The sequence below is a fragment of the Rhinoderma darwinii genome, chromosome 2 (assembly GCF_050947455.1).
Source record: "Rhinoderma darwinii isolate aRhiDar2 chromosome 2, aRhiDar2.hap1, whole genome shotgun sequence".
In the NCBI taxonomy this organism is placed as follows: Eukaryota; Metazoa; Chordata; class Amphibia; order Anura; family Rhinodermatidae; genus Rhinoderma; species Rhinoderma darwinii.
The window spans coordinates 78,641,770-78,668,231 of NC_134688.1; the positions used below are offsets into that span (position 1 = coordinate 78,641,770).

At 42.4% G+C, this 26,462-nt stretch overlaps 1 protein-coding gene across 3 annotated transcripts in view; it reads right to left on the reverse strand.

Annotated features, from left to right (window-relative positions):
• The window catches only part of SMARCD1 (SWI/SNF related BAF chromatin remodeling complex subunit D1), a 94,333-nt gene extending 68,148 nt beyond the window's left edge, over positions 1–26,185 (reverse strand). The window contains exons 1-13 of one of the 3 annotated variants that reach the window (XM_075851803.1): positions 25,910–26,185; positions 23,894–24,084; positions 18,479–18,521; positions 18,276–18,398; positions 18,071–18,193; positions 15,154–15,270; positions 10,344–10,445; positions 10,095–10,256; positions 9,914–10,011; positions 9,668–9,803; positions 6,428–6,550; positions 6,242–6,343; positions 5,135–6,138 (exon numbers count right to left, since the gene is read on the reverse strand). In XM_075851803.1, coding sequence (XP_075707918.1) covers positions 6,085–6,138; positions 6,242–6,343; positions 6,428–6,550; positions 9,668–9,803; positions 9,914–10,011; positions 10,095–10,256; positions 10,344–10,445; positions 15,154–15,270; positions 18,071–18,193; positions 18,276–18,398; positions 18,479–18,521; positions 23,894–24,075 — 1,365 coding nt within the window. In that variant the 5' untranslated portion in view covers positions 24,076–24,084; positions 25,910–26,185 and the 3' untranslated portion in view covers positions 5,135–6,084. Of the gene's footprint in view, positions 1–5,134; positions 6,139–6,241; positions 6,344–6,427; positions 6,551–9,667; positions 9,804–9,913; positions 10,012–10,094; positions 10,257–10,343; positions 10,446–15,153; positions 15,271–18,070; positions 18,194–18,275; positions 18,399–18,478; positions 18,522–23,893; positions 24,085–25,582; positions 25,819–25,909 lie in introns of those variants that run through there. The other 2 variants (XM_075851802.1, XM_075851804.1) reach the window with 2 other exon arrangements.
• Between the last annotated feature and the right edge of the window lie 277 nt (positions 26,186–26,462).

Here is a 26,462-nt window from a genome sequence, read left to right on the forward strand (position 1 = left end):
CTATTTTCAGACGTTTTTACGACCGTAAACGCCTGAAAAACAGATGAAAAATCGGAAGCAGGACGCCTCCAAACATCTGCCTATTGATTTCAATGGGAAATCCGGCGTTCTGTTACGACGGGCTGTTTTGAAAAACAGGTGTAGGTCATTTCTTGGGACTTGTTTGGAGCAGTTTTTCATTGACTCTATAGAAAACAGCTCCAAAAACAGCCGTAAAAAACGTCTGAAAATCAGGAGCGGTTTTCCCTTGAATACATCTCCGTATTTTCAGATGTTTTTGAGCCTGCGTGTGTACATACCCTCAGAATGGAAGGAGCACTATTTCGCTTTTGGAGCATGGATTTTGCTTGATCGGCTCTCAGGCACCACATTGTATTTGCAGTGCCTTTGAGGTACTAGTGCAGTTAAAGCTCTTTAGATATTTCTCCATGTTGGAAATCTCATGGTATTTATCTAGGGCTGTGGTGAGTATTTGTACTCCACGGGTGTCCAAAAAAAATTAATGTGCCGAGGATGGTGCACAGTGAAAATTGCAACTTTTCCACACACCTGCCATTTCAGTTGCAATAGTTTATGTAGTTTGTGCAACTGGGGAAGAAAAAAAAACCCCACACCCCATTACTTGTTCTACGGATTCTGACGGATACCCCACATATAGCTGTAATTGGGAGCCAGGATACATCAGGAGGTGCAGGAATGAGTGGGAGATGTGCAGCATTTGAGACCTACTTTGATGGTTTTCCAGCACTGAGCCATGTTTAGAGGCTCTAAAGTACTAGCATTTTAGTAAACCCCAAAAAGGACTCAATTTTGAAAACTAGGGGTACACAGGTGCTACTGGAAATACGCAGCTGAATATTTACCAGAACATTAGAATATTTAATAGAATAAACCTCTAAGTAACATAGTTTTGAACATTACACACCTCATAGTATTCATCTATGGGGTGACTAGTTATTTTTTTCTTTTTTGCAGGAATTAATAGGTTGGGTGGGTGATGAATAAGGCCGCATGCACGTCTGTAGATTTCATCTATCCGTAAATACGGATCTGTAGTAATTTATAGTCATAAGTAAATCATCTGCATATACGGAACAGTGTCTGTAGTGCACCCGTATTCACGAATCCGCAAAAAAAACAGGGAGGGGTCTTGGGTAATCCCTTAGCATCGCATAGCAAGGCTTCCGTACCCGTCCGTAATTACAGAAGCACCCATAGACTTCTATGGGGAGTCAGTGCCGTAATTACAGACCAAAAAAAAAGGATGTTCTATAATTTCTACAGCACGGACACCCATGCTTAGAAATACGGTAAGGTGGCCATAGCCCATAAAAACGAATGGGCCCATAATTAGGGATGAAAAATACAGTCGCGTGCACGGGGCCTAAGCTGTGAAAGTGAAAACAAAAATTTTAATAATAATAAAAAGTGTAATAATAATTAAACACCAATGCAGAAATACAACTCAAAATTCATTGTGATGTCTTCTGTTTTTAGAAATATGTTGTCCAAATCCGCTGCCTAAGCACATGGTAAACAGAAAAAATATTGTGCACTAAAATATTTTCTATGTTTGCAGAGGATTTGAGGTGGCAAAACATATTCCCCCAGAATGTAAACCTTTGATGGGCATTTTTTTTTTTATAAACCGGTCCGTGTGTTTGGTGTAACTTTATAATTAGTCTTTAAAAATTTGTTTTACATTTTGAGATACAGCTGCTCTGTATTCTGTATGCAGAGCAGCTGTATGTAGCGCTACATCCTGCTCCCATCAGGTCCGCGGGACTGACAGGTTCGGTGACGCCGTCTCCTGCGACTCAGACACGCAGGATCCACTTGTAATCTATCACAATTAAGTTCATAACTTAAAGAGGCTCTGTCACCCGATTATCAAATCCCTATCTCCTATTGAATGTGATCGGTGCTGCGATGTAGATAACAGCAAAGTTTTTGGTTTTTTGGAAAAACGATAATTTTTTTCCCAAGTTATGAGCAATTTTATTGTTATGCAAATTAGGTTTTCAATGGACAACTGGGCGTGTTTTCTCGTATTTCCAACTGGGCGTTGTGAATAGAAGTGTATGACACTGACAAATCAGCATCATACACTTCTCATCGTTCCCACCCAGCTTCTTTCACTGCAGACACAAAGCGTGACGTCACCCACAGGTCCTTCAACCTTGGCGTCGGATAAAGACGATACATCGGCTCCTGGTGTCCAAAAGGTTAATATGCTCGTCTCTAGGGAGTTTGCTATGCTTACCTGCACATACTCTGCACTTTCCCCTAAGACGCCTGGAGCTGATGTGTCTTCTCTCTTCCGACGCCAAGGTTGAAGGACCTGTGGGTGACGTCACGCTGTGTGTCTGCAGTGAAAGAAGCTGGGTGGGAACTATGAGATCACCCACAGGTCCTTCAACCTTGGCGTCGGAAGAGAGAAGACACATCAGCTCCAGGCGGCAGAGGGTATCAGCTGCAGCATCTCCATGTGCAGGTAAGCATAGCAAACTCCCTAGAGACAAGCATATTATCATTTTGGACGCCTGGAGCCGATGTATCTTCTTTGTCCGACACCAAGGTTGAAGGACCTGTGGGTGACGTCACGCTTTGTGTCTGCAGTGAAAGAAGCTGGGTGGGAATGATGAGAAGTGCATGACGCTGATTTGTCAGCGTCATACACTTCTATTCACAACGCCCAGTTGGCAAAAACACAATACACGCCCAGTTGGTAAAAACACAATACACGCCCAGTTGGTAAAACGGGAAAACACGCCCAGTTGTCCATGGAAAAGCTCATTTGCATAAATATAAAATTGCTCATAACTTGGGCAAAAATTATCGTTTAAAAAAAACAAAAAAAAAAACTTTGCTGTTATCTACATTGCAGCTCCCATCACAATCAATAGGAGATAGGGATTTGATAATCTGGTGACAGAGCCTCTTTAAATGTGATAGATTACGGGTAGATCCTGCCGTTTCAGAGACACGCTGACACTGAACCCGTGAGGTACGCGGGACTGACTGATTCAGCTCTTCGCGAACGATACACCTGCTCTGTATAGAGAATACGAAGCAGCTGTATCTCAAAACGTAATTATTTTTTTTTTAAATAAAAGACTAATTATAAAGTTACACCAAACACACTGACTGACCTGTTTATTAAAAATGAAACAAAAACCACCCTTCAAAAAAGGTGTCCATAGCCTTTAATTCATAGGGAAAGCTGCAGCCCTTTAAGATATTCACTTTGGGAAAAAAAAAACAATTCCAAAAACCTGCATCGCTATTAGGGCCGGTTCACATCAGCATCCGCTTTCCGTCGGGTGAACCACTAAACAGAAAGTTAAATGGAAATCTTAGCTTCCGTTTGCATCACCATTGATACCAACGGTGACGGAAACATTGCTAATAGTTTCTATTTGTCACCATTCCGGCAGGTTTCCGTTTTTGTGACGGAATCAATAGCGCAGTCGACTGCCCTATTGTTTCCGTCAAAAACGGAAACCATTAGCAATGTTTCCGTCACCGTTGAGATCAATGGTGATGCAAAGCTAATATTAGTTCTCATTTTGACCCGCTCACTCATTATGCCTATAGCCATCAGGCCGTACATGCCCTGGTCCGGCGTGCATTGTATTGAATGTGAAGTACAGAGCGCTCCGTGCAAACTTCACATAACCTCATCACCTCTCCATTATGTCTAAAAGCTGAGCAGGTCAAGTAAATCGCTGTATTAAAATGATCTATACTAAGTATTCCATACAATGTAAGGAATTGGGAATGAATGGAAACACAGCAGGCAAACAGCCCAAATATCTTATAAGTGGGATCATTTTTAAATCGCCTGCATTTTAATATAATTTTTTTTTAACTTCTAAACACTTAGCCAGTTTAGGAGCACCCACTTTAATTACAGAGGGCGAACCTGGTCCTTCGTATATCTACAGTGCGGGCTTAAAGGGGTCCCCCCCATCTTTGACATTTAAGGCATATTTACAGGATATGCCATAAACGTCCTATAGATGCAAGTCCCACCTCTGGCACCAGCCCCTATTTCTAGAACGGGGCCTCATGACCCCGATCCTTCCCAGTCAGCTCCCCAACTATTGTCTGATGTGGTGGTTGGAAGTTGCGGAAACAGTTGAGCTCGCTGAGCTATGATTATGTAACTTCCATAAAAGTGAACTGAAGTTACACAAACAGCTTAGCATGGGAGCTACGCTGCTTCCCGAGGTGCAAAATAGCCTGGCCCTGAACCAATTATATATTATCTGAGCGATCTGAACCTTTTATGTTATTATGATCCAGATACATTCTCCATCAGTGCTAAATATTTACAAAAATATATAAATGACCTGAACATAAAAGGTTAGAAGGGTCACTAATACATCCACTGCATTATAGTTGCCCAGGTAAGCTTTCCAGGTCTTCACTAAATGCTTGGATTTTGGCAATTCACAGAAAGCGCAGATAAGGAATGAGGGGGTACAAGCACTGCGGCCACTTACAAACAGCTGATCGTGGTGGTGACAGGCGTCTGCCCCCCACCAATCAGGTATCAAAGGCCTATCCTGAGGATAGGTCATCAATTTCTTAGGACTGGAAAACCCCTTTAAGATTTTACAAGCCCAGCCCTCTAGTGATGGTCTCACAAACATCTTGCTAATTTGAGTGCCTTATTTTTATACAGCAACTGATTCCATGAACCACATATTAAAAAATCCAACCTAAAAAAAGTTACAAAGTGTCTTATATATAATAGCATTTGTACCAATCATTGTGACCACCATCCCATTTCTTGTATGTATTTCATGGCATAATTTCCAGTAACATGGATTTACTGCAGGACTTTCATGTTGAATAAAATGAGCTAGGAATTCGGCCAATATAGCCAAGTCACACTTTGCATAAACTGGGAAACATCAGGTTCTATACTTCACCAATAAACCCATCATTTATTATAAAAAGCAGACATCTATATACCGGTGCCTGAGTAGTTCTCTTCGCCGAGATTTAACATAGGTGAATGATTAAATATATGGTTTTATTATTGTACAAATAATACAGCAGAGCCATATTTTGGTTCCAATGTAAGCAATACAAATAGTGCCTACAATGACGTCAGATACTGGTCTTAATCAGAACTTGCTTTTATTAAAACTTGGCAATGACTACAAGATACAAAACAATAGTTTGGTCCTTTAAACCCATAATCCGCTTAAAAATAAAAAGGCTACATTTTATGAGAATAGAGGTGCTCGGGGCACAATCCGGGTGGGAGGTTGGACGGCTTCTAGGGATACACCCCAGAAAGCCAAGCAGCATATTAAGAGCCCGTTCCTCAAATATGTTACTGTACACTCTTACGCATAAAGAGTTAATTATTGAAATCTAGTGACCACTTTCCCAGTCCAAAGACTTGTAACCATTTTAGCTAAAGAAAAATAAAGGGAGGGCAATCCGTTTTTTTTTGTACAACCGTGTGATGTCCCAGAAAACGAGGCTGCAACAAGTACACACAGCGCTCCTATTACACAAGTTTTATTGTCAAACATATTTGCTGCCGACACACCGTAGAGGCGGCCATAAGGTATCCAGTATAAACTACCCGGTACCTGGATGAAGCACGCTTCTACGGGGTGTACGTTACAAACATACCGTGCTGTATGTGGAGGTATAGATATTAACCGCTACTTTATAAATGAATAGGAGCACACAAATAGTTAATGTCTACAAAAGATATAGTTGAGGATTTTTCTTTTAGGAGGAATAGAACATACTATGTTAAACATAATGAACATTACAGAAAACAAAACAATGACACAGAAGGGAAGTCTAAAAATAAATGTACTTGATTCTTCAGAATATAGCACAAGTCTAAGCCCTCAAAGTTTTCTGGTCTTTAATAATTGTAACATCGGAGGACAGTATAAATAACTTTTAGTGTGTCCTTATTCCACTTGTCAGTTGTTTGATAGAGGCCTCAAATCCAAAACATTCTAAAGCACCTTCCTAAAGCCTCAAGAAGATGCAGAGATGTAGGCGGAGGTGCACTCTGGTCAATACATCCATAGGTAGCTTGCTTTATGTGTTTCTAATCCCCAGGGCTTGTTCCAGCTCCTGGCGTCTTTGCTGCACCTGCAGGCGGTAAAAAAAAAATAATAATTAAAAAATAGAAATGAATACAATGGGTTAAATAAGGAAGATGCCTAGTAATTGAACCTTTATGGGGGGAACATACCTTCGAGTAGAAATATCGACATACAGCCTCCTGAGCCCAAGGCTGAAAATAAAACTCTGCCCTGCGTTCCTCCTCCGGATTGCTCACGACATCAGTCATAGTCTGAGGCAGAGAATGTCAATGAGAAGTGACGTTCAGAATGACGATCCAGAGCACATTACACATGATGACCCTCTCGCCACTCACCTTGAGGTCCCGGCACTGAGACTGCAGCCAATCATTGATGAATCCTTGAGGATCACGGGCAAAACTTAACATAAATTCCCTCTGAATCTTCAGTTGATTGATGGTTTCGATGGTTTCATGGATCTAGATAAAAAGCAGATTCGGCATCTTACATTGTGTAGTAATGAACTGCCCCAGGGTTATTTTCTGAAACTACTGATGCAATACAAAACGTAAATGGACGAATGTTTATACCATTACCCTTCTAGCTGACCTTGACTGTGATCACATGTGAAAAGCCAGCCATAGACATTTCATACCGGTTAGATATTCACCATAGACTACTCCATTAACAGGCACTCTCTGCAGGATGTAACAGATATGTTATTCCAATTGAGGGAGAAGGCAAGACTGCAGCCCGAGAATTGCCAGAAAACAAGGATCAGGCAAGTAGAAATCCAACCAGACACACTTTTTTTCACTGAAGGCAGAGTAAGACCCCATTGGTATCGGTCAACTAACTTCTAATGTCAATGGCCACTTTTAACCTCCCCACATATTCACGGTCGAACAGGACACTTCTACCTGCCAATGTCCCCAAAAGATGGACCTCATTTTTATACCTGGTCATGAACAATATCCAAGGTAGAGCACAGCAATGGTGCAGCTTGAAGGGGTTTCTACATGATCAGAAAAACATGGCCGCTTTCCTTAACCAGTTCAGGCCCAGGGTATTTTGGGCCTTCAGGTTCAGACATAGTTTAGCATGCGTTATTTCAACGACTAGAACCTTTATTTATTGGGTTATCGACGTGATTTGTGTGGTGCTTTTTCGTGACCAATAAAAGGTTTCTCTTCTAAATCATGTTTACACACAGAATTATTACTTTATTAGAATTTTAGGCTTTTAGTTTATAAAAGTTAAAACCAAATTCTTTTTTCGAAAAAATGTCTAGTAATCATATAGTGTTAGACTTATTTGTTTTAGTCATTGTATAGCGATAATTGATATATTACAAGTCTATATTAGGGTAATTGGGCTTGCGTTATGACAATGATTGGTGAGGGGCAGTCTCTTTTCGGGGGAATGTGTATGTTTTTTTAATTTACTTTATTATCCCTCAAAAGTCCAATAAAGACCATTGGGAGGGAGGGGGGGGCTTTATTCATACCTGTCCACAGGTATAGTGTGTTATCGCAGATCAGGCCTATTCACTTCAATGTAGAGACTTGGTGTGTTCCGGTTTTTCACTCCTGTACAACCCCTTTAACAGCATTACCCAAACATAAGGCCATGTACTCATGTAAGCTGTAGGAAAGAAAGAGTGTACTACAAAATTGTCTGATCAGTGATCGCATAATAAATCGGCAGGCAGGCTACACAATGGATTGCACTCAGAGTATAGACTTGTATATGTCAGCCTACAGACACGGACTACGGATTGGATTTACATCAGTTGTAGTCAATATCTTATTCACCGACTGAAGTAGAGGAATTGTGGAACAGACTGATGGAGAAGTTGGGAAACAGCAATGACTGTACCTTCCCCCTGGTGACACTTTAGTAGATCCGTACACCTCCTGCAGCTGGAGAATTATTTCTGGTAACATTATATTGGGGAATTGTTATTTAAGCAACTTTGTCCGTATGTTACTCCAACTACAGTCTAATTCATTCTACGAGGAATAGTTTAATGTAACAAGCAAAACAGCAGAAGTAACACACGGATAGATATTGAAACGCACACCTGGGAACAATGTAAGAGCATAAACTGAATCAGTACAAAATGCAAAGCTTCCAGAATACAAAATCACTGACGCAGAGAAGACGGAGACGCACAGATTAAAAATGGTACAAAATATTCAATTAGTTGAGGTTGATCAAATTGCAGCACAAACTAGAAGGTCTCGTTAAATACTTCAAAATATAAGAGCATGAAAACGGTATAACGGAGCTCAAACATCTATCCCTTATTCATCTTTTATATTGAGTGCCAAAGCAAGGAGTCAATAATATACATGGCAGAATATCTGCCATTTGTAGTTTACTGCCATTAATGCACGTCAATGGTAAAAATCAATCTAATCTAAACCATCAACACAGCTTAACGTTCAGTTTATTGTTCACATAGGAAGAACAATTGTTATTTTCCCCTTTCTAGACTATGTATCTTGGTCCCACAGTAACTAGTCATGGGTTCTAAAACGAAAGGTCAACAATAGTATTGATGACTGGTACATGACATAATGCCAACCTGTTTATGCTTTTCAGTGATGTTACATCTTGTACATTATGTGATTGGCGCTGTAATGTAGATTACAGCAGTGGTTTTTATTTAGAAAAACAATCATTTGTGACGAAGTTACGGCCTATTTTAGCTTTATGCTAATGAGTTTCTTAATGGACAACTGGGCGTGCTTTACTTTTTGACCAAGTGGGTGTTGTAAAGAGAAGTGTATGACGCTGACCAATCAGTGACCAATCAGCGTCATACACTTCTCTCCATTCATTTACACAGCACATAGCGATATAGCTATATCTCTATGTGCAGCCACATACACACCCATTAACGTTCCTCAAGTGTGCTGACAGTGAATAGACATCACTACCAGCTAGGACGTGTTGTCTATTCAGAATCCTGACACTTTGGTAACATTTGTGTGAGATTTACAGCTGTAAACGGTTTTTTAAAACAAGATTACGCTTGCTGTGCTGTAAATCTCACACAAACGTTACCGATTCTGAATAGACGTGTGTGTGTAGTGTTCTAGTAAGAACACTATCTGCTGTGTAAATGAGTGGAGAGAAGTGTATGACCCTGATTGGTCACTGATTGGTCAGCGCCATACACTCCTCTGTACAACACCCACTTGGTCAAAAAGTATAACACACCCAGTTCATTAAGAAACTCATTAGCATAAAGCTAAAATAGGTCATAACTCTGTCAAAAATGATCGGTTTTCTAAAAAAAATAACACTGCTGTAATCTACATTACAGCGCCGATCACATCATGTACAATATAGGCCACTTCTAATGTGGTGACAGAGCCTCTTTAAAGTGGCTATAAACCTGTGCCACAGTAAATCTACTGATTTCTTCCATCAGAAGCTGGTGGGTAACTGCCAGGCTTATTTCCCGAGGGGCAGCATGTGGTTGCGGCTGTGACCATGTGGTGCCCTCAACAATTAGGCCAGAAGACCTCATAATTAGCATAGGGCTTGCACAACAGCACCCACCAAACATGTTTAAGTTGCTTTACCTTGTTATCCAGGGCTGCAATTTCTTGCTGGCTGGAAGTGGAGAGAAGAAAGGAATTCATCTGCGTTTTCAACGTATCATCCACCTCAACATCAATATCGTAACAAGCAGTCTTCTTCTGGTCATTTGGATCTACACTGTTATGAACACAATACAATGTAGGTTACAAGGCTGGGGAGAAGGGAAGGGGGAACTACAACCATGCCAGATAAAAAAAAAATAAGAAGAATTTAGGATCCTTTTTTACCTAATGACATGATTGATTATGATAGGCTCCGGTGGCATGAGGAGAGCATGGAGTCTCTGAGGGAGCTCGGAAAACTTCATCCTCTGAGACTCAAAGATCTGTGGTGGTAAAATGATGCAATGGTAAGAACAATACAAAACAACAAAATGGCAAAGTTATTCTACAGAGACTATGCTCCCACCTGCTGGAGGTACTTGTCACAGACTATAAACTCTCTTTCATGAGGGTCCTGAAGCTTATGAGTCTTGATGTACTGCCATAGTGCTTGGATGATGACCGGACGCGTCTGGGTGTGGATACCAAGAAGACGAGCCAAGCGGGGATCAAGCTTAAACTGAGGTGGCTGGGAAAACACAATGGTAATATAGAAGTGCTGCAGACAGCTTAAACCGGTTACGACAAAGTGTACAGATCATGACGTCACACATACCTGATAATCCAGCATCAGTAACACAGTGCAGCGCACATTGACATCTCCAGGCCGCTTCACCTGAAAGCCATCTGTCTCCTGTGTGGTTGGCGTTCGGTGCCACTGCAAGATACAACCAATAGAGGGCGTTAAGTTAGTAGAATATAATACGATTTATATATTTGTCCTTATTTTAGAGTTTGGAGAACACCTAAAAAAAGAACATTTTAAATCCACATTACACAAATGTCGTAGGTTCATGTCTCATGATATATACCCTTGTCTTTTAAAAGAAGGTTCTTCAATTCTTCATTTAAAGGGGTTTTACCAGATACATTATGACATATCCACAGGATATGTCATGAATATCAGATCGCGGGTCACACAACTTTAGAACGGGGGCCCCTAAACGCAGTTCTACCTCTCTGTGTTGTGATTGAAACGTATGATTTCCAACCATGAATTACGGAAACAGCGTAGGTCACGGAGTTACGCTGTTCCCGTAAGTCGCATAGAACCAAATTTTAGTCATGAAAACAGCGTAGCTCGCATGCTACGCTGCCTTCGTAACTGCCATTCACTACTATGGGAGTTACAGAAACCGCGTAACTTAGCGAGCTACGCTGTTTCCGTAATTCATGGTTGGAGATCACATGCTTCAGCCACAACACTAAGCAGTAGAACGGGGTTTAGGGGGCCCCTTTCTAGAGTTCGGTGGGACCTGCATAAATGTCTCTGGGAAAACCCCTTTAACAAGTCCTGTGCTTAAAGAGGCTCTGTCACCAGATTTTGCAACCCCTATCTGCTATTGCAGCTGATCGGCGCTGCAATGTAGATTACAGTAACGTTTTTATTTTTAAAAAACGAGCATTTTTGGTCAAGTTATGACCATTTTTGTAGTTATGCAAATGAGGCTTGCAAAAGTCCAAGTGGGTGTGTTTAAAAGTAAAAGTCCAAGTGGGCGTGTATTATGTGCGTACATCGGGGCGTGTTTAATACTTTTACTAGCTGGGCGTTCTGACGAGAAGTATCATCCACTTCTCTTCACAACGCCCAGCTTCTGGCAGTGCAGACACAGCCGTGTTCTCGAGAGATCACGCTGTGTCGTCACTCACAGGTCCTGCATCGTGTCAGACGAGCGAGGACACCGGCACCAGAGGCTTCAGTTGATTCTGCAGCAGCATCGGCGTTTGCAGGTAAGTCGATGTAGCTACTTACCTGCAAACGCTGATGCTGCTGCAGAATCAACTGTAGCCTCTGGTGCCGATGTGTCCTCACTTGTCTGACACGATGCAGGACCTGTGAGTGACGACACAGCGTGATCTCTCGAGAACACGGCTGTGTCTGCACTGCCAGAAGCTGGGCGTTGTGAAGAGGAGTGGATGATACTTCTATGCACAACGCCCAGCTAGTAAAAGTAGTAAAAACGCCCCGATGTACGCACATAATACACGCCCACTTGGACTTTTACTTTTAAACACACCCACTTGGACTTTAGCAAGCCTCAATTGCATAAATACAAAAATGGTCATAACTTGGCCAAAAATGCTCGTTTTTAAAAAATAAAAACGTTACTGTAATCTACATTGCAGCGCCTATCTGCTGCAATAGCAGATAGGGGTTGCAAAATCTGGTGACAGAGCCTCTTTAAGATACTCCGGGCAAAGTACAGTCGCCTCAGCAGCTGTAACCCCCTGCATGCCCGCTATGCCTTTACATGCTAAGAGACAATGTAGGATGGATATATGGGGACTTGTGCAAGACCAACGTCTCAAAAAATAGAACTTGCTTTCGTGAGAGCCACAGGTTTGACTACATGAAGCGGCCTAGCAAAGTCTAGGAGGCATTTATAAGATCGACACGGTTCCAGTTTGCAGCTCTCAAGCTGCAAAATACATGGTGACAAGCATGGTCTTAATAACACCGATGCCCATCACCTTATGCTGCTCACTCTCCTCCACTGAAAGGCTTTGCTTGTGTCCTTTACACTTTCTTCCATCAGGTGGAGCAATTGTAAAGATTACTTATTTCTGATAACATGAACAAGAGCTATTTCTAGCAGTTTGCTAAAAACTAAAAAAAAAACAAAACCTGAAGTCATGGGAAAAAGGGTGTTTATTTTATTGTAATTGACTGGTCCTCAGATCCAGCTTGACCCTGAATGAGACTACAGAAAGCGGTTTATATTGCATCATCTCAGTTCAGAGGGCTTGGTACTAAGCCAAGAGGCTGAGAGCACCTTAAAGGAGTTTTCCATTCCCTAAAAATTGACGGCCTATACTCAGGATAGGCCATTAATAACTGATCGGCCAGGGTCAAACACCCAGGACCCCCAATTAGCTGTTTTGAAGGGGATGCAGCACTCATTCGAGCGCTGCTTCCCCTTCTTTTATACTTGCTCACTGTGAACCGTGGACACACATGTAGTGGCGATTCACAGGTATTGCAGCCTTCTAACATTGAAGTGAATGGGAGAAAAGGCTGCAATACCGTGATTTGCCACTACATGCGTGTGGACAATTCACAGTGAGTAAGTAGAAACGAAGGGGAATACATTTAAACAGCACACTAAAAAATATCCCACGTTATATTTGATGCACAAAATATGGTGGAGTGTTAGAAATATTCAATATACGGCTATTTGGGACACGCCTTGGTTGTCTCATATGAATACTCTAACAGATTTTGCTTTGTGGAAGAACAAAGGGGTACATAGATTGGCCCAGTTGATGGAAAATTGAGAACTGAAGTTATTCTCCTGTTTGCAGTCAGAATTTGATTTTCCTCATACTCAATGTTATAAATATCTTCAGGTTCGTCATGCGTACGGCATGGAGAGTAGGAGCACGGCAGTCAGAAAAACTGACAATGTCCTGATAGGAGTTATTAGCAAGGCTATTCATACCTCTGACCTTATATCTCTTCTGTACAAAAGTCTTCTGACAAGATTCCTAGCTGACTCACCCTCCATATTGAGGAGTAAATGGGAAAAAGATCTTGTGCCCATAGAAGTCAGTGGGGAGATATATTATCGCGGATCCCTAAACGATCTATGAATGAGGCACATCGTATTTCTCATCTATTTCTGGTACATCGGGTTTATAGAACACCGGTATTTCTGACTAAAATTGGCTTCAGGGACACCCCTAGGTGTGGCGGGGAACCTGGCCCGTTGATACACATGATGGCACTGTGTGCAGCTGCGACAGTTCTGGTCTGAGGTAGTGGACAATATTTCTTCTGTGTATCAGGTATCGGTGGATTTCACTCCGTTTGTCTGTGTTCTGGGGTATGTGGAGGATATTTCTATTTCTGATCATGTTAACTTGGCCGTTGCTCGTATGTTCTATGTGGCTAGGAAGCTTATTGCACAACACTGGCTGGGTGACAGACCACCTACGTTATCGGAATTCAGTAACAAAGTCACGTGGTTAACACGTATGGAAAAATATATTATACAGCTAGGAATGATAAACATACATTTGATAAAAAATGGTCTTCATGGGTGGAGCAGGGGCTGCGGCTGAGATGCATTCTGGAACGCGATAGCCTTGTCGACAATGTGTGCTGCTTAGAGCGACCTGATTGGCCTATGGGGGATTTTGAGGATTCTTTTTCATATATGCAATGGATTTATAGATGGTATATTATGTATTTGGTGCTGCTATGTGTGACATTATTGTGTATTCATGAACATGCATACTCTGAAAGATGGGGGAGGGGGGAGTTTTATATATGTGTTGCATCGCAAATATTTTATTTTTGCTGAAAATAAAAAATTACTTGATTCAAAAAAGAAAAGAAACGAAGGGGAAGCAACGCTGGATAGGCCATCAATTTTTAGGGACTGGAAAACCCCTTTCAGGAGGGGAGCCAGGGATATTTTGCAGATTCATAAGTTTGGGAAACCGATTCACACTTTTCTTTAATAGTTTTATTAGGTGTTTATTGTGCAATAAATTGTGATCAAAATCCCACACCCGTACTGAAATAAATCCCACGGCAAAAACTAAGTGTTAATAAAACATGTGGTTTTGAAATAACGTGGGGGAAAAAAAAGAAAAGCAAATCCTTTCAGTTAACGGGGTGAATTCCCTAAGAATAATGTTTAAGTGCTGAAGAATCAAGTAGAAGAAGGCCTTGCAGCAAATCTTACTAGACTCCATTATGTTACACCCAATAAGCCGCTATATATAAACTAAACTTGTATTTTCTTGTCCTGTCAATGAACAGTATCCAGATGTATAAGTTTTAAAAAAAAAATATATATATTTCTAATAGAAGTCAATGGGAACAGGATCCAACTGTATAGGCATCCAGTTGCAGCAGTGGATTATTATTATTTTTTTTTGCAGTAAAAAACAAAACCAGCATCACACTGGCACAGATTGTCACCCAATGCTGAGGAGCAACTGCAGAATGTTAAATACCATGTGGCAATGATGAGTAAAAGTGGACTTGTTCTATAATAAATATCAGCACAGCCACAGGATGAAGGGTGCAATTCCACACATGAGGCAGCACTCCAAGCATTGTAATGAAAAAAAGGTTTTACCACAACCTTCCAATCTAGCCTCATCTTTGGAAATGATATATTATTTTAAAGCCACCGACCTCCCCCTCTACCTGGAAAGCCGGTGTGCAATAGTCTGGAAACGCACATCTTAATTCGCACATCTAAAACATGGTCCTGTAGCCAACAAGTACAACCGATTATTTCGTCTGGAAGGTGTACATTTTGTATAGGACCGCAGTGATTGCAGGGGTGACACATATACTACCTATAGAAATACATCAGGTAAATATGGCATAGGTGGGATTGTGAACATACCTCCACAAGGTGATTATCTGGTCCATACAGGTCCTTGTCTAGTTCAATAACCAGAGACTTGAAAAAGGATGAAAACTTCCTCTTCTGTTTGGTGGCATCATATTTGGACAACGCTGCCTGCAACACAAAATTATGGAGTACAGCATTTCAACACGCGGCTACTAAATAAGAGGAGTGTCCACGGCCATATGACGTGAAGGGTCATGTGAATGAAGTGCAGAAAGTCTATGTAAACCTTTGAAAGGATTTTTATTTTATCAATGTTATGTGATTTTAAACAACTTTTAAATCGACTTTTTTTTTTTTACTTTTTAAGATCCAGCTTCTATGTATCCTGTATACATAGACATCACTTCAGCAGGACTGACGGCTTGGCTGAAAGCTGATCCTGACTGACACGCAGGATCCAGTTACTAACAATTACATCTAAAGTTCATAACTTAGGTGTGATAGTTATTATTCGGATCCTGTGTGTCAGAGGCAGGATCAGCTTTCAGCCGAGCCGTCAGTTCAGCTGAACAGAAGGAATAAGCTTAGGCAGAAAGATACAGCTTCTAAAAGTAAATTTAAAAACACGTAAAACGTGGATTTAAAAAAACAAAAAACTACTTGAGGTCTTTAAAGGCTGTGAACTTTTGAAGAGACAACTTTCCATCACGCCACCTTATTATCTGTCCAGCTCAGGTCTTTTGATGTATAGAAGACTTTTTCAGCATCCTGTCGGCTTCTGATGAGATACCATCTTGAACTTAAGACTTCATCTGTTCTGTGCTATAAGGGTATGTTCACACGACAACGCCAAATACGTCTGAAATTACGGAGCTGTTTTCAGGTGAAAGCAGCTTCTGAATTTCAGACGTTTTTACAAGTGCACGTGTTTTTCGCAGAGTCTTTTACGGACGTAATTGGAGCTGGTTTTCATTGGAGTCAATGAAAAACGGCTCCAATTACATCCCAAGAAGTGTCCTGCACTTCTTTGACGCGGCCGTAATTTTACGCGCCGTCTTTTGACAGCGACGCGTAAAAGGACAGCTCGTCTGCGCAGAACATCGTAAGACCCATTGCAAGCAATGGGCAGATGTTGGACGACGTATTGGAGCCGTCCTTTCAGGTGTAATTCGAGGTGTAAAACGCCTCCATTACGTCTGAAAAGAGGTCGTGTGCACATACCCCAATAGCCCCATGATGGTTCAGCACAACATCAGATAAGCAGCTAGAACCAGTACCAACTCTGCCTGCTGGGGGACATTGCGATTATACCTCCCTCAGTATTTTCTGAAGCTAAGGAGATTAGAAGTATAGGTGCAGGGAGGCTGGACGGTTATCGGCTCCATTATAACATGTGACAGGAGCCTGCATAGTGATCATCAGTAACTCATAGAAGTTTGCATCCCCCTAATGTAGGGCCTGTGTGGTACAGTCCATGTCGTTTCATCATACAGAAGTTTCTGGTGCCTGTATGACTGACAGTCTTATTCCCATTGACAAAAGTGGAAAATGTGTGTCAAACAAAACCAGATTCAAACTGTTGCTATGCAACAGCCCCAATGTTATATTTGGTGCTAGAAGCAGCAAAAAAAAAAAAAAAAAAAAACTGACATGTAGGAGTCTCAATGGAACACGTGGAAAACGTTAGTTTTGGTTTGAGTTTCGCTTTAATACATCACAGTTAGGCCTGATTCACACGAACGCTGCGCATCTCAGACATGAAAAGCTGCAGTTTTCACGTCCGAGGTGCATCCGTGCTCAGCGCTGCGAGACGCGATGTCACCCATCCCCCATAGAGGAGTCTATGGAGGGATGCGTGAAAAGATATGACATGTCCTATTTTCCCACGGACCCTTCACAACGGCTGTGTGAACGGCCACATTGAATTACATAGGTCCGTGGGACGACCGCTGTTTCGATGGCTGTCCCACAGACGTTTAACACGTTCGTAGGAATCAGGCCTTTGGGTGCATTCACACATTGAGTATTTGTAAAATTTGGTTGCAGAATCTGTGGAATACAACTAAGTACAGGACAGTGTAAGTGAATATGGTTTTAAACCCCATTCACTTAGAGCAAAAAATAAAAAAAATAAATGCAGTGTCTTCTAGACATGCTGGGGATGATCAAATCTGCAGTATATCCCACCTGTTGCAGAAACGCTGCAGATTTTTACTGCGGACTTCAGTAATCGCAGTGCGTGATATCCAAAGGTAACGTGCAGATTTCAGAGCAGATTTGTAAACCAGTTAAACAGCATAATATTTACGCCGTGTGTAAATGCAGTTTTCGAGCGGCAGATTATCTGGTGACGGAAATACAATTAAGGGGGTTTTACTTTGGACGATTATCGGGCAGATGAGTGTTCATAGAACGCTTGTTGACGATAATTACCCTGTGTAAACGGGAACGATCAGCAGATGAACGAGCAAACTCTCGATCATCTGCAGGTTGTATTGTTTTAAAAAAAAAGTGAAATATTATGGTTGTCGGCAGCACATCTCCCGGTGTAAACAGAGACGCGCTGTCGACATGATAATGAATGGGGACGAGCGATCGGAGTAACGACCGCTCATCCCCATACATAGCTCCGTGTGACTGGAGCAAACGAGCGCTGATCAACGATGTCTCATTGATCGGCACTCGCTGCACCGGCCGGTGCAAAGGGGCATTTACCCCTCACATGAAGCAACAGTACAAGGTCACCGCTATTTTAAGATCTTATCTAAATCTGCTTCCACGGTTCTTCCTAATGTGTATCTCTAGGCCGACTGCACCTCCTTCACTCTGAGCTGGGTTCTTCCAGTGTAAAAAGCCAAAATAGGTGAAACGCCACATTTCAGAAATGTATGGAATATCCTAGGATTGTCTATCATTTAAATACCAATATATCACACCTTAGGTGACCACGTCAACAATCAATACTCACATCCTCAAGGAGCCGACCTTCTACACGTAACTCCCAAGATGCCACAGTCCCCTCTCCGTCCTCCGCATCAGATTTTGCTGGGTTAAAAGTGTTAGAAATAAAAATCCGGAGTTTTCGCTTTTGCTATGAAGAAGAAAATATATTAAAACTACAACAGGAAGCTGCAAGTCGAGTCCTTTTATACAGCTATTAAAATCTGGAATACCTTGATCGGCCTTTTCAAGGCTTCCTGAATATCAAGACGTTTCCTCATAATTGTCTGATCCAATTTCCTCTCAAAAGCCAATAAATCCATGTAAGCCTGAGATTCAGGTACCAGCTCCCGAATCTAAGAAAAAGACATCGGTGAAAGTCAGGAAGAACAGCGTACAAGGTTTATTAGCGCTTCTTCGTTCCATCAATACTCACCCTCTGAGGTAGAATCTTGTCAGCCATCTTCTTCTTTTTAGCACTTCAAAATTGAGATAGAAATGAGATCAGTCAAGATCACGACTTCCCCTAAAGCACATTGTACTGTCACTCACAGCGCTCCATAAGTGCAAGCAAACAGAGAAAACTGCTCCTTTAGTTTTGTGTGGCATCCGAAACGGATTAAAGGAACGCACAAGTGAATGGATGTTTTACATATACACTGCAAACCACTGGTGAACCCCTCCATATGCTTTAGAAGCCAAATTTACAAACGGCATGCAAATCTACAGCAAAACACCTTATTCTATGAACTCATTTTAACCCTTGCCTAAAATAAAGTGAGTAAACTTAGAATTAAAGTTTTCATGCTTTTGTTTTTTTTCTCTGCTCCTGGTTTTGGCTAAAAAATAAACAAAAAACAAAAAAAACACACATGCTAAAATGTAACTGTATGAATAATGCCTAAACAATGTGAAGGATATGACATTATCAATTTGTTATGGAAGAATTACAGAAGGCAGAGTGTAAACGTTTTCCATCTGTTCCTCCATTTAAAATTCTGACATTTAGCTACCAGATAACGTCATTTGCTGGACCGGCCCTATTCTTGAGATATCGAGTGTTTGACTGACAGCTTTGCCTCCGGAGTCCACCATAAACATGTATGATCAGCGAACGCATTCATGTGTGTTTTTTTTATTTTTATCAATGGCCAGAGGGAAAACTGTTGCCAAATCCCTTTGAAAGGGGCTTATCTGCCACAGAACAAAGGAGCGGGCATGTTGGGTCCTTCAGAGTCAGGAGACCCCCTAATACATAACACACCTTAGAGAGTAGGCATATACAGCCCAAATAAACGTCTTGAACAACTTCTCTAACGTGTGGCCAGTTTAACAACAACATTACTTTTGTCCTTGTTTTGAGTCTATTATTGCGGCTCAGATCCATTCAAGTGAAGGAGCTCCAGCCTATGGTCCAGAGCGGTGCGGTTTCTGCAAGAAAGTAGCCACATTTTTCTAATCTGATACTGCCCCTTTAAGGCTCAAATCATGTATACAACACTAGTGGGATTAGTGTTTTAAAAGTTCAGAATAAAGTTACAGTAGTCTGCAGAATGGAAACTAAACCGGTAAAGGTCAAACACTAATAGAAGAGAACCGCTTACATAAATGTAGTATTAAAGGGAAGGTGTCACAAAATATATTTTTTTATAGAATATTGCTTTTAGTAGGTCATTAAAATAAATTTTATTTATTTGTGTTTTTGTGTTGTACTTTCTTTTTTTCTCTCTTTTACTTCACTATGGGGGCTGCCATTTTTTTTTCCATCTCTGTATGTGTCGATTAACGACACATACAGAGATGGAATACGGCAGCTACAATGCATAGGAGTCCATGAACGGCTCCCGTCCATTGCTTCTGCTCTCTGGCTCTGTACTGCGCAGACCCAGGTCAGTCACACAGCAGAGCAGCTGTTTGCAGGGAGAGAGCAGGCGCCATCATGAAGACCAGCTGCACTGCAGGTAAGGTGTGTCTGTCTGTCCCTCTCTCTCACAGACCGCCGCTCTCGTGACCCCCGACGGGCAACCCTGTATAAAGGAAACATGATGTAAATGTCCTGGGAAAGCTGGGTGATAAACAATATGCCCGCTGTTAGTGTGGTACCCAGTTTTCCCAGACCCCTGAACAATAAATCTCTCTAGTTGTGCTGAGAGTGAGAGGTTCATTAGTCACATTCCCAAACAGTCTCAGTACAACTAGAGAGATTTACCGTTCAGGGGTCTGGGAAAGCTGATGCAGATATAACCAGGAAAGGGCTGGATGGACGGGCTGAGGGTGCACAGGGTTTTTGGTGATCCCCCTCTGTCATGTGATCGGACCCAGGCTAGCGGTTCTGATGCAGACGGGGTTCATGTGACTAAATCTGTCCATAACAAGAGACAGTGCACTCAGGACAAGCCCTGCCGTCATGCCGTAGTTGTGTGGTTCTGTCTGCAGTGATGGCGGTGGGTGGCTCCGACACCCACCTCCCCCGTCGGGTCATCTCAGGACAGAAGGGGTGTCCGGATTGGAGACACAGCGTTGCACCTGTCCTCAGGTTGTGTCTGGTATTGCAGTTCACCTCCATTGAAGTGAATAGGACAGAGCTGTAATACCACACACAACCTGAGGACAGGTGCGGCGCCATGTTTTCCTGGACGACCCCATTAAGACTTTTTGTGTGTGTGTGTGTGTGTGTGTGTGTGTGTGTGTGTGTGTGTGTGTGTGTGGCAGCGTGTGCACGGGCGCCGCTGATACTTCATAGCCGCTTATCAGCTGTTTTGAAGAATTAGCGGCGAGCACCCCCCCCCCACCACACACAAATCCCCCCAAACACGCAAAAACAAGTGTAATCAAGCGGTTTTTGGCACGTAAAATGTGCAAAAAAAACGTGTCGAATACACGGCGTGTGAACCGGTCAACTGAAAAGTCATTCACTTCACTTTCATCATTCTAAGGGTATGTTCACACGCAATGTTTTCAGCTGAAAAATCGGCAGCAGAACGCCTACAAGCATCTGCCCATTGGTTTCAATGGGAAATACAGCGTTCTGTTCCGACAGGGCGTTTTTTACGTGGTCGTTTTCCAAAACCGGCATGTAAAAAGACGCCCGCCAAAATGAAGTGCACATCACTTCTTGGGATGTTTTTGGAGCCGTTTTTCATTGACTTTATAGAAAAACAGCTCCAAAAACGGCCATAAAAAACGCGAGTTTGATTAAAAAAAAAAAACGACTGAAAATCAGGATCTGGATTCCCTTTGTTTAGTAAGCGTGTGAACATACCCTTAGCCTTTTGGTGTGTCCTATAGGTTCTGCCAGCTGCAGAATCACACCCACAATGGCTGCCGGACACTGCTTAGCAATTTGAAAACACCTTTTCCTGGCTTGTAGGAGGGGGGAGGGGGGGGTGAGATTCCCTCCCACATTTACAGCAGCTGAGAGTCAGGTTTTTCACGGCCCGAACTCGGTCGTGTGCAAGAAGTGACGCAATTCACAAGGGGAGAGAAGAAAAACTGGAACGCACCTACACTTTGCTTTACTTGATCTATTGCGGCCCAGCAAAATTTAAAAAACGTATGAACATGAGGTTCCTAGTTTACATTTTGATCAAACAGTATAAGCCCACTTGCCACTTCACCGCGACCTCTTTAAAGTGGGATCCTACTTGATTAAGTGCAGTATCGCATGGCAACCAGTGCCGCTGAAACACAGCACCCGCAGAGGGAGCAACCCAGGCATCCGGCAGAAAAACAAGTACTGTGCGGTATATGTGGTTGTTTTTGTATATATGGGAGCCAATAGGTAACATGCATCTGTTTAACCAATAGATCATGAAAAGCACATGAAGTATCGATTAAACGGATACCATTATAGCTTAGGGATGACCGATCTGTTAAACGGATGCCCAACCGTGGCATCGGTCACCGGTAGACTATAACCGCATCCATTTAATGGATAAGCCATGGAAAGGTCATAAGAGTTCATGATGACTCATTAAATGAATACCATCATATACCATGGGTGACGGATGCCACTGAAAAGGTCCTTTCACATGGCCCGAGAATACGAGCGCCGAACAACGAGCCAGCTCACGATCTGCGCTTGTTTGCTCCATTCACAAGGAGCAATGATCGGTTATGTATGGGGACGAGAGGTCGTTACTACGAGGATTCGTCCCCATACATTTCCATCATGTCGGCAGCACGTCTCCCTGTTTTCACAGGGAGATTTGCTGCCGACTAGCGACAAATTTTATTGGTCGCATAAACAAGCGTTTGCTTGTTCACCGGTTGATCATTGCGCTGTTGGCCCGTGTAAAACGACCTTTAGGCATCCTTCACTGAATCCGATTAATGTCGGGAGCTTATCCCGGCGTATACGTCAAGCAAAGGCTATAAAATGCAGTGTGTGAGGGCACAACTGAATGCATGCTATGGGGAGCTGCCCGCAGATTGTAACCACCTACTGTAGCTGGGCTTTTCCCAGGTTTTCTATCCTTTTTTTATGCATTGAATAATCCTTTATAGTGTAGATAGACCTGGTTCATTACAGCTGTGGGGGGTCACACGCAATGGTGCCATCACAAGAGTCAGATTGACTTCTACCGGAGCCAATGTTTGCAATTGGCGCTTGGGTGGCCAGCAGTTAGAATCTCATTTCCCCAAAACCGCTCTCCCCTATTACCGGAATTACTACCGCTTGTAAAGAAAATTATTTCGGTGAGAAAAGCATATTAGGGAATTACTGATTGGGCAGATCCATAATACACAACTAAGGATTCATCAAACACATCCACATAACCCATTTCACTATTCATGAGCACAGTAACAAGAAGACGACAAAAATAAAAAAACTTCAATATTACAAGTATATCAACTACACCCTCAGTCAGAGGAGGGACAATCTAAAGGGGTTGTTCAGCTGCTGCATCAAAATGGAAATGAATGGACTGTTTCAAGGCTGCTACAGTGATAATGCACGTGGTCGCAACGAATTGTCCCTGCCTCATAAAGCACCCCCACTTAACCCCTTAAGGACACGGCCAACTTCGGCCAGAACAATTTTTATATATTTCCGTCCTTGCATCCCGACGCTCATAACTCTTATTTTTTTGTACGATGTAGTTGTATGAGACTTTGTTTTTTTGCGGGACGAGTTGTACTTTATGTAGGTACCATTTTTTGGTACAAATACATTATTGTTTAATTTCTATACATTTTTATTTTGGCGAAAACAGCAGTTTTAATATATATTTTTTTTTTACACCATACACCGATCATCATAAATAATATATACATTTGTTGTGCAGGTTGTTACGGTCGGGGCGATACCAAATATGTCTATATTATTTCATGTTTTGGGACTTATATTTTAAAAAGTTTATTTATTATAAAAAAAATGTGTTTGTGTATTTTTTTCACTTAAAGGGATTTATCATTTTTATTTTGTAACTGCAATGTACTGGCATAGATCTATATGCCAGTACATTAGCCTGCTACTGATTGTACACAGGCAGTTGTTAGGGCACACCTCAGTATGCCCTAACAATGGACCCTGGGCTGTCTGGCCATACGAGTTATGGGCTATGATGGCGTCACAGTTATCTTCAAAGTGCAGTCCCCCCTCCTTGAACGCCGCAATCAGCTTTCATTGCGGGAATTCAAAGGGTTAACGGCGGAGAGCAGATGTTTCTCTCCTCTCCGCTGTCAGAGCAGGGCCGTGGCTGTGTATTACAGCCGTTGCCCCGCTCTCGATCGCGCGTACAGAGTTGGCTGTCACACAGGACGAGAATGCTCGTCCTAATGTGCCAAGTACTCGCAGCTCAGGACGAGCATTCTCGTTCTGTGTCGGCAACCAGTTGATGTATATTACCTGTGATTCCTATTCTGAGCTGCTTGTTGTTGTTGAACTTGTTGAATCTGTTGAGGTGCAGGCCGCTTACGGGACTGGTCCATGCCTGATTGAGCCATCCCTGGGCGGGCAGCTGGACTTCCTCCGTATCCTGGAGGACCCATGGCTGGTCCCTGAGGAGTCATCCGACTGCCTGGCAGCATTCCAGGACGCTGTTTGAAACAAGGAGAGAGTATTAGCATGGACTGTATACAAAGCAATGACCCTCCAGAAGCCAGTGACGGATGTAACATTTGTCCAATGACATGGACATGTGACTAAGTACAACCTTCTTATTAATTCTATTTTAAAAAAAAACACATTTGTTTTATTTTGGGCCGCAGTGCAGCATAGCTACTGGAAACTTCATCAGCAAGAAGCCTCAGTGGAGATATGCTAGGGAATTGCCTTGATTGATTAAGATGCCTTTACTAAGGGACGCGCAGCGGATAGAGGGTATGTCGACGCGCAGCGCATATACGGTATATCGACGCGCAACGGATATATCGCCACTCATCGCATATAGGATATATCGTCACGCAGCGCAGCAGATATAGGATATACTTGCTGTTCTTTAATGCCTTATACCAGACTGTATACCAATATATGGTACTTGTGCCAAATTCATGGGCAATACTTATGGACACGTCGCACATCCAATAAACTCCATAACAGGCAGAACTATTTTCACTGTAGGCTACAAAGATTGCATCATTCAGGACCTGTCAAATCTCCTGACGCGTGTCTGTCTTAGTAAATAATTGTATTCCCCATGAAATAAAAATTCTGCAGCATTTTTTCTTAGACTTCTGCCGTTCCTCTATTACTCCTCCAATAAATAGACGAATAAATGGACATCTGGGTGTTACCGGTGGAGGGCGTGTCCTTACACAGACTGACTGTCCAATCAGTGCGAGCCGGTTTAGTGACACACCCCTGTCCACTATGTGAACAACCAGTTGTCAAATTAATTCAGACATTTCTAGGAGGAATACTGGAGGAACAATAATGCAGAGCTCTAAGAAAAGATGTTCCAGAATTATTATTTCATGGGGAATACAAGTATTTACTAAAACAGACACGTCAGTAGAGGTGACGGTAACAATGTCGTCCCAGCTTTAGTCTCATGGACTGATGGCCGGGTACCTGCTGCCTTCTCTCTGGTACTCACATTATTGGGAAACTATTTTATGCAGATATAAAAGACAAAATAGTGCAAATCTATAGGGGCCCCTCTCACTACTTTGGTGCTCCAGTAATAAGAGACATCAATAGATAACACGCGGGCAGTCGTTTCTAGGATGCTGGGTGAGTCTATGGTGAAATACACTAGTATATGACTGAGGAGATCTCTTCTACCACCTTGAACATTAATAAGTCATGCTGAATTATTTTATTTTTTTCCACTTGCTGTTGATCCTACAACTACCAAGTGGCGATGAATGTAAACTTTCTATAGAAGATACTTCGATGTAGCGGTTGTCTGCTGTATACTACACCCATCCCCCTCCATATAAAACCACTTAGCAGACTGGTCCTCGGTCCCATCATCCACACATTAAAGTGAAGAGGGCTCATATAGAAGACAGCAGCAGCGCCAACCACTGCAGGAGAACCAACAGCCGCCACATCGTAGACATAAGCCCAGAAGGCTCTTGCCTTTTAACTTACCGGGTAAGCTGCTCCGGGCATAGGAGAGCGGTACATCCCTTGCCCCGGGGCAGGGCCCATCCTCACAGCTGGGCCTGGCGTTACAGGGCCCATAGGGGCCCCAGCAGGCCCGGATGCCCCCGGAGTCACCGATTGGAAACCAGCCCGCGCCGCCATCGCTTTGCAACAATGGGGCCGGAACCGGAAGTACCGTGTCACGCAAGGGGGGCTGAGATGCTGGCACAACGGCGGTAGAATAAGCGGCCGGCATGAATAAAACTCCGGAAGTAAGCTATCGCCATTTTGGATAAGGGAATACCCTGGAATGCTGGGAACTCATTTTCAAACCTATGCGTTTCTTCCTGACGTCCATTTTGGAACATGGCAAATTAAATGTCGTTTATTCCGTGGCAATTAAATGATAGTCTCTTCGGACGACGTTATACCCAAAACCAATGTAAATCTTGAGAGCTCATCGAGTTGCTTTAAAGTTTCAGTGAAACAATATTTGAGAGTGGCTACGTGGTATGGCAAACCCAAATTAGAAATGGCCGAGGCAAGTTTTTTGAAAAAATATTTCCGGTCGGTCATAGGTTAATTTGTTAACACAGATATTTACTGAATGAATTCTGTGCGGTACTGCGGGTTACACGTTCTGAATTAAAGTTTGCACATGCGCAGTTTAGTGGTGTGGCGTTCCAACAGCACCCTCTTGTGGTGTTTTTATTTCGTATATTGATGACGTAACCGTTCTTCCCGCCAAAATAAGTATTACTTTTGATTGCCATGGAGTGCCTGTATTATGGAAAAAAAAATATTTCAATGTAAATCAATTAATATAAGTCTTACAGATCATCCTTTTGTTCAATTAGGAATCAAAAGGACTCATTTAGATGGCAGT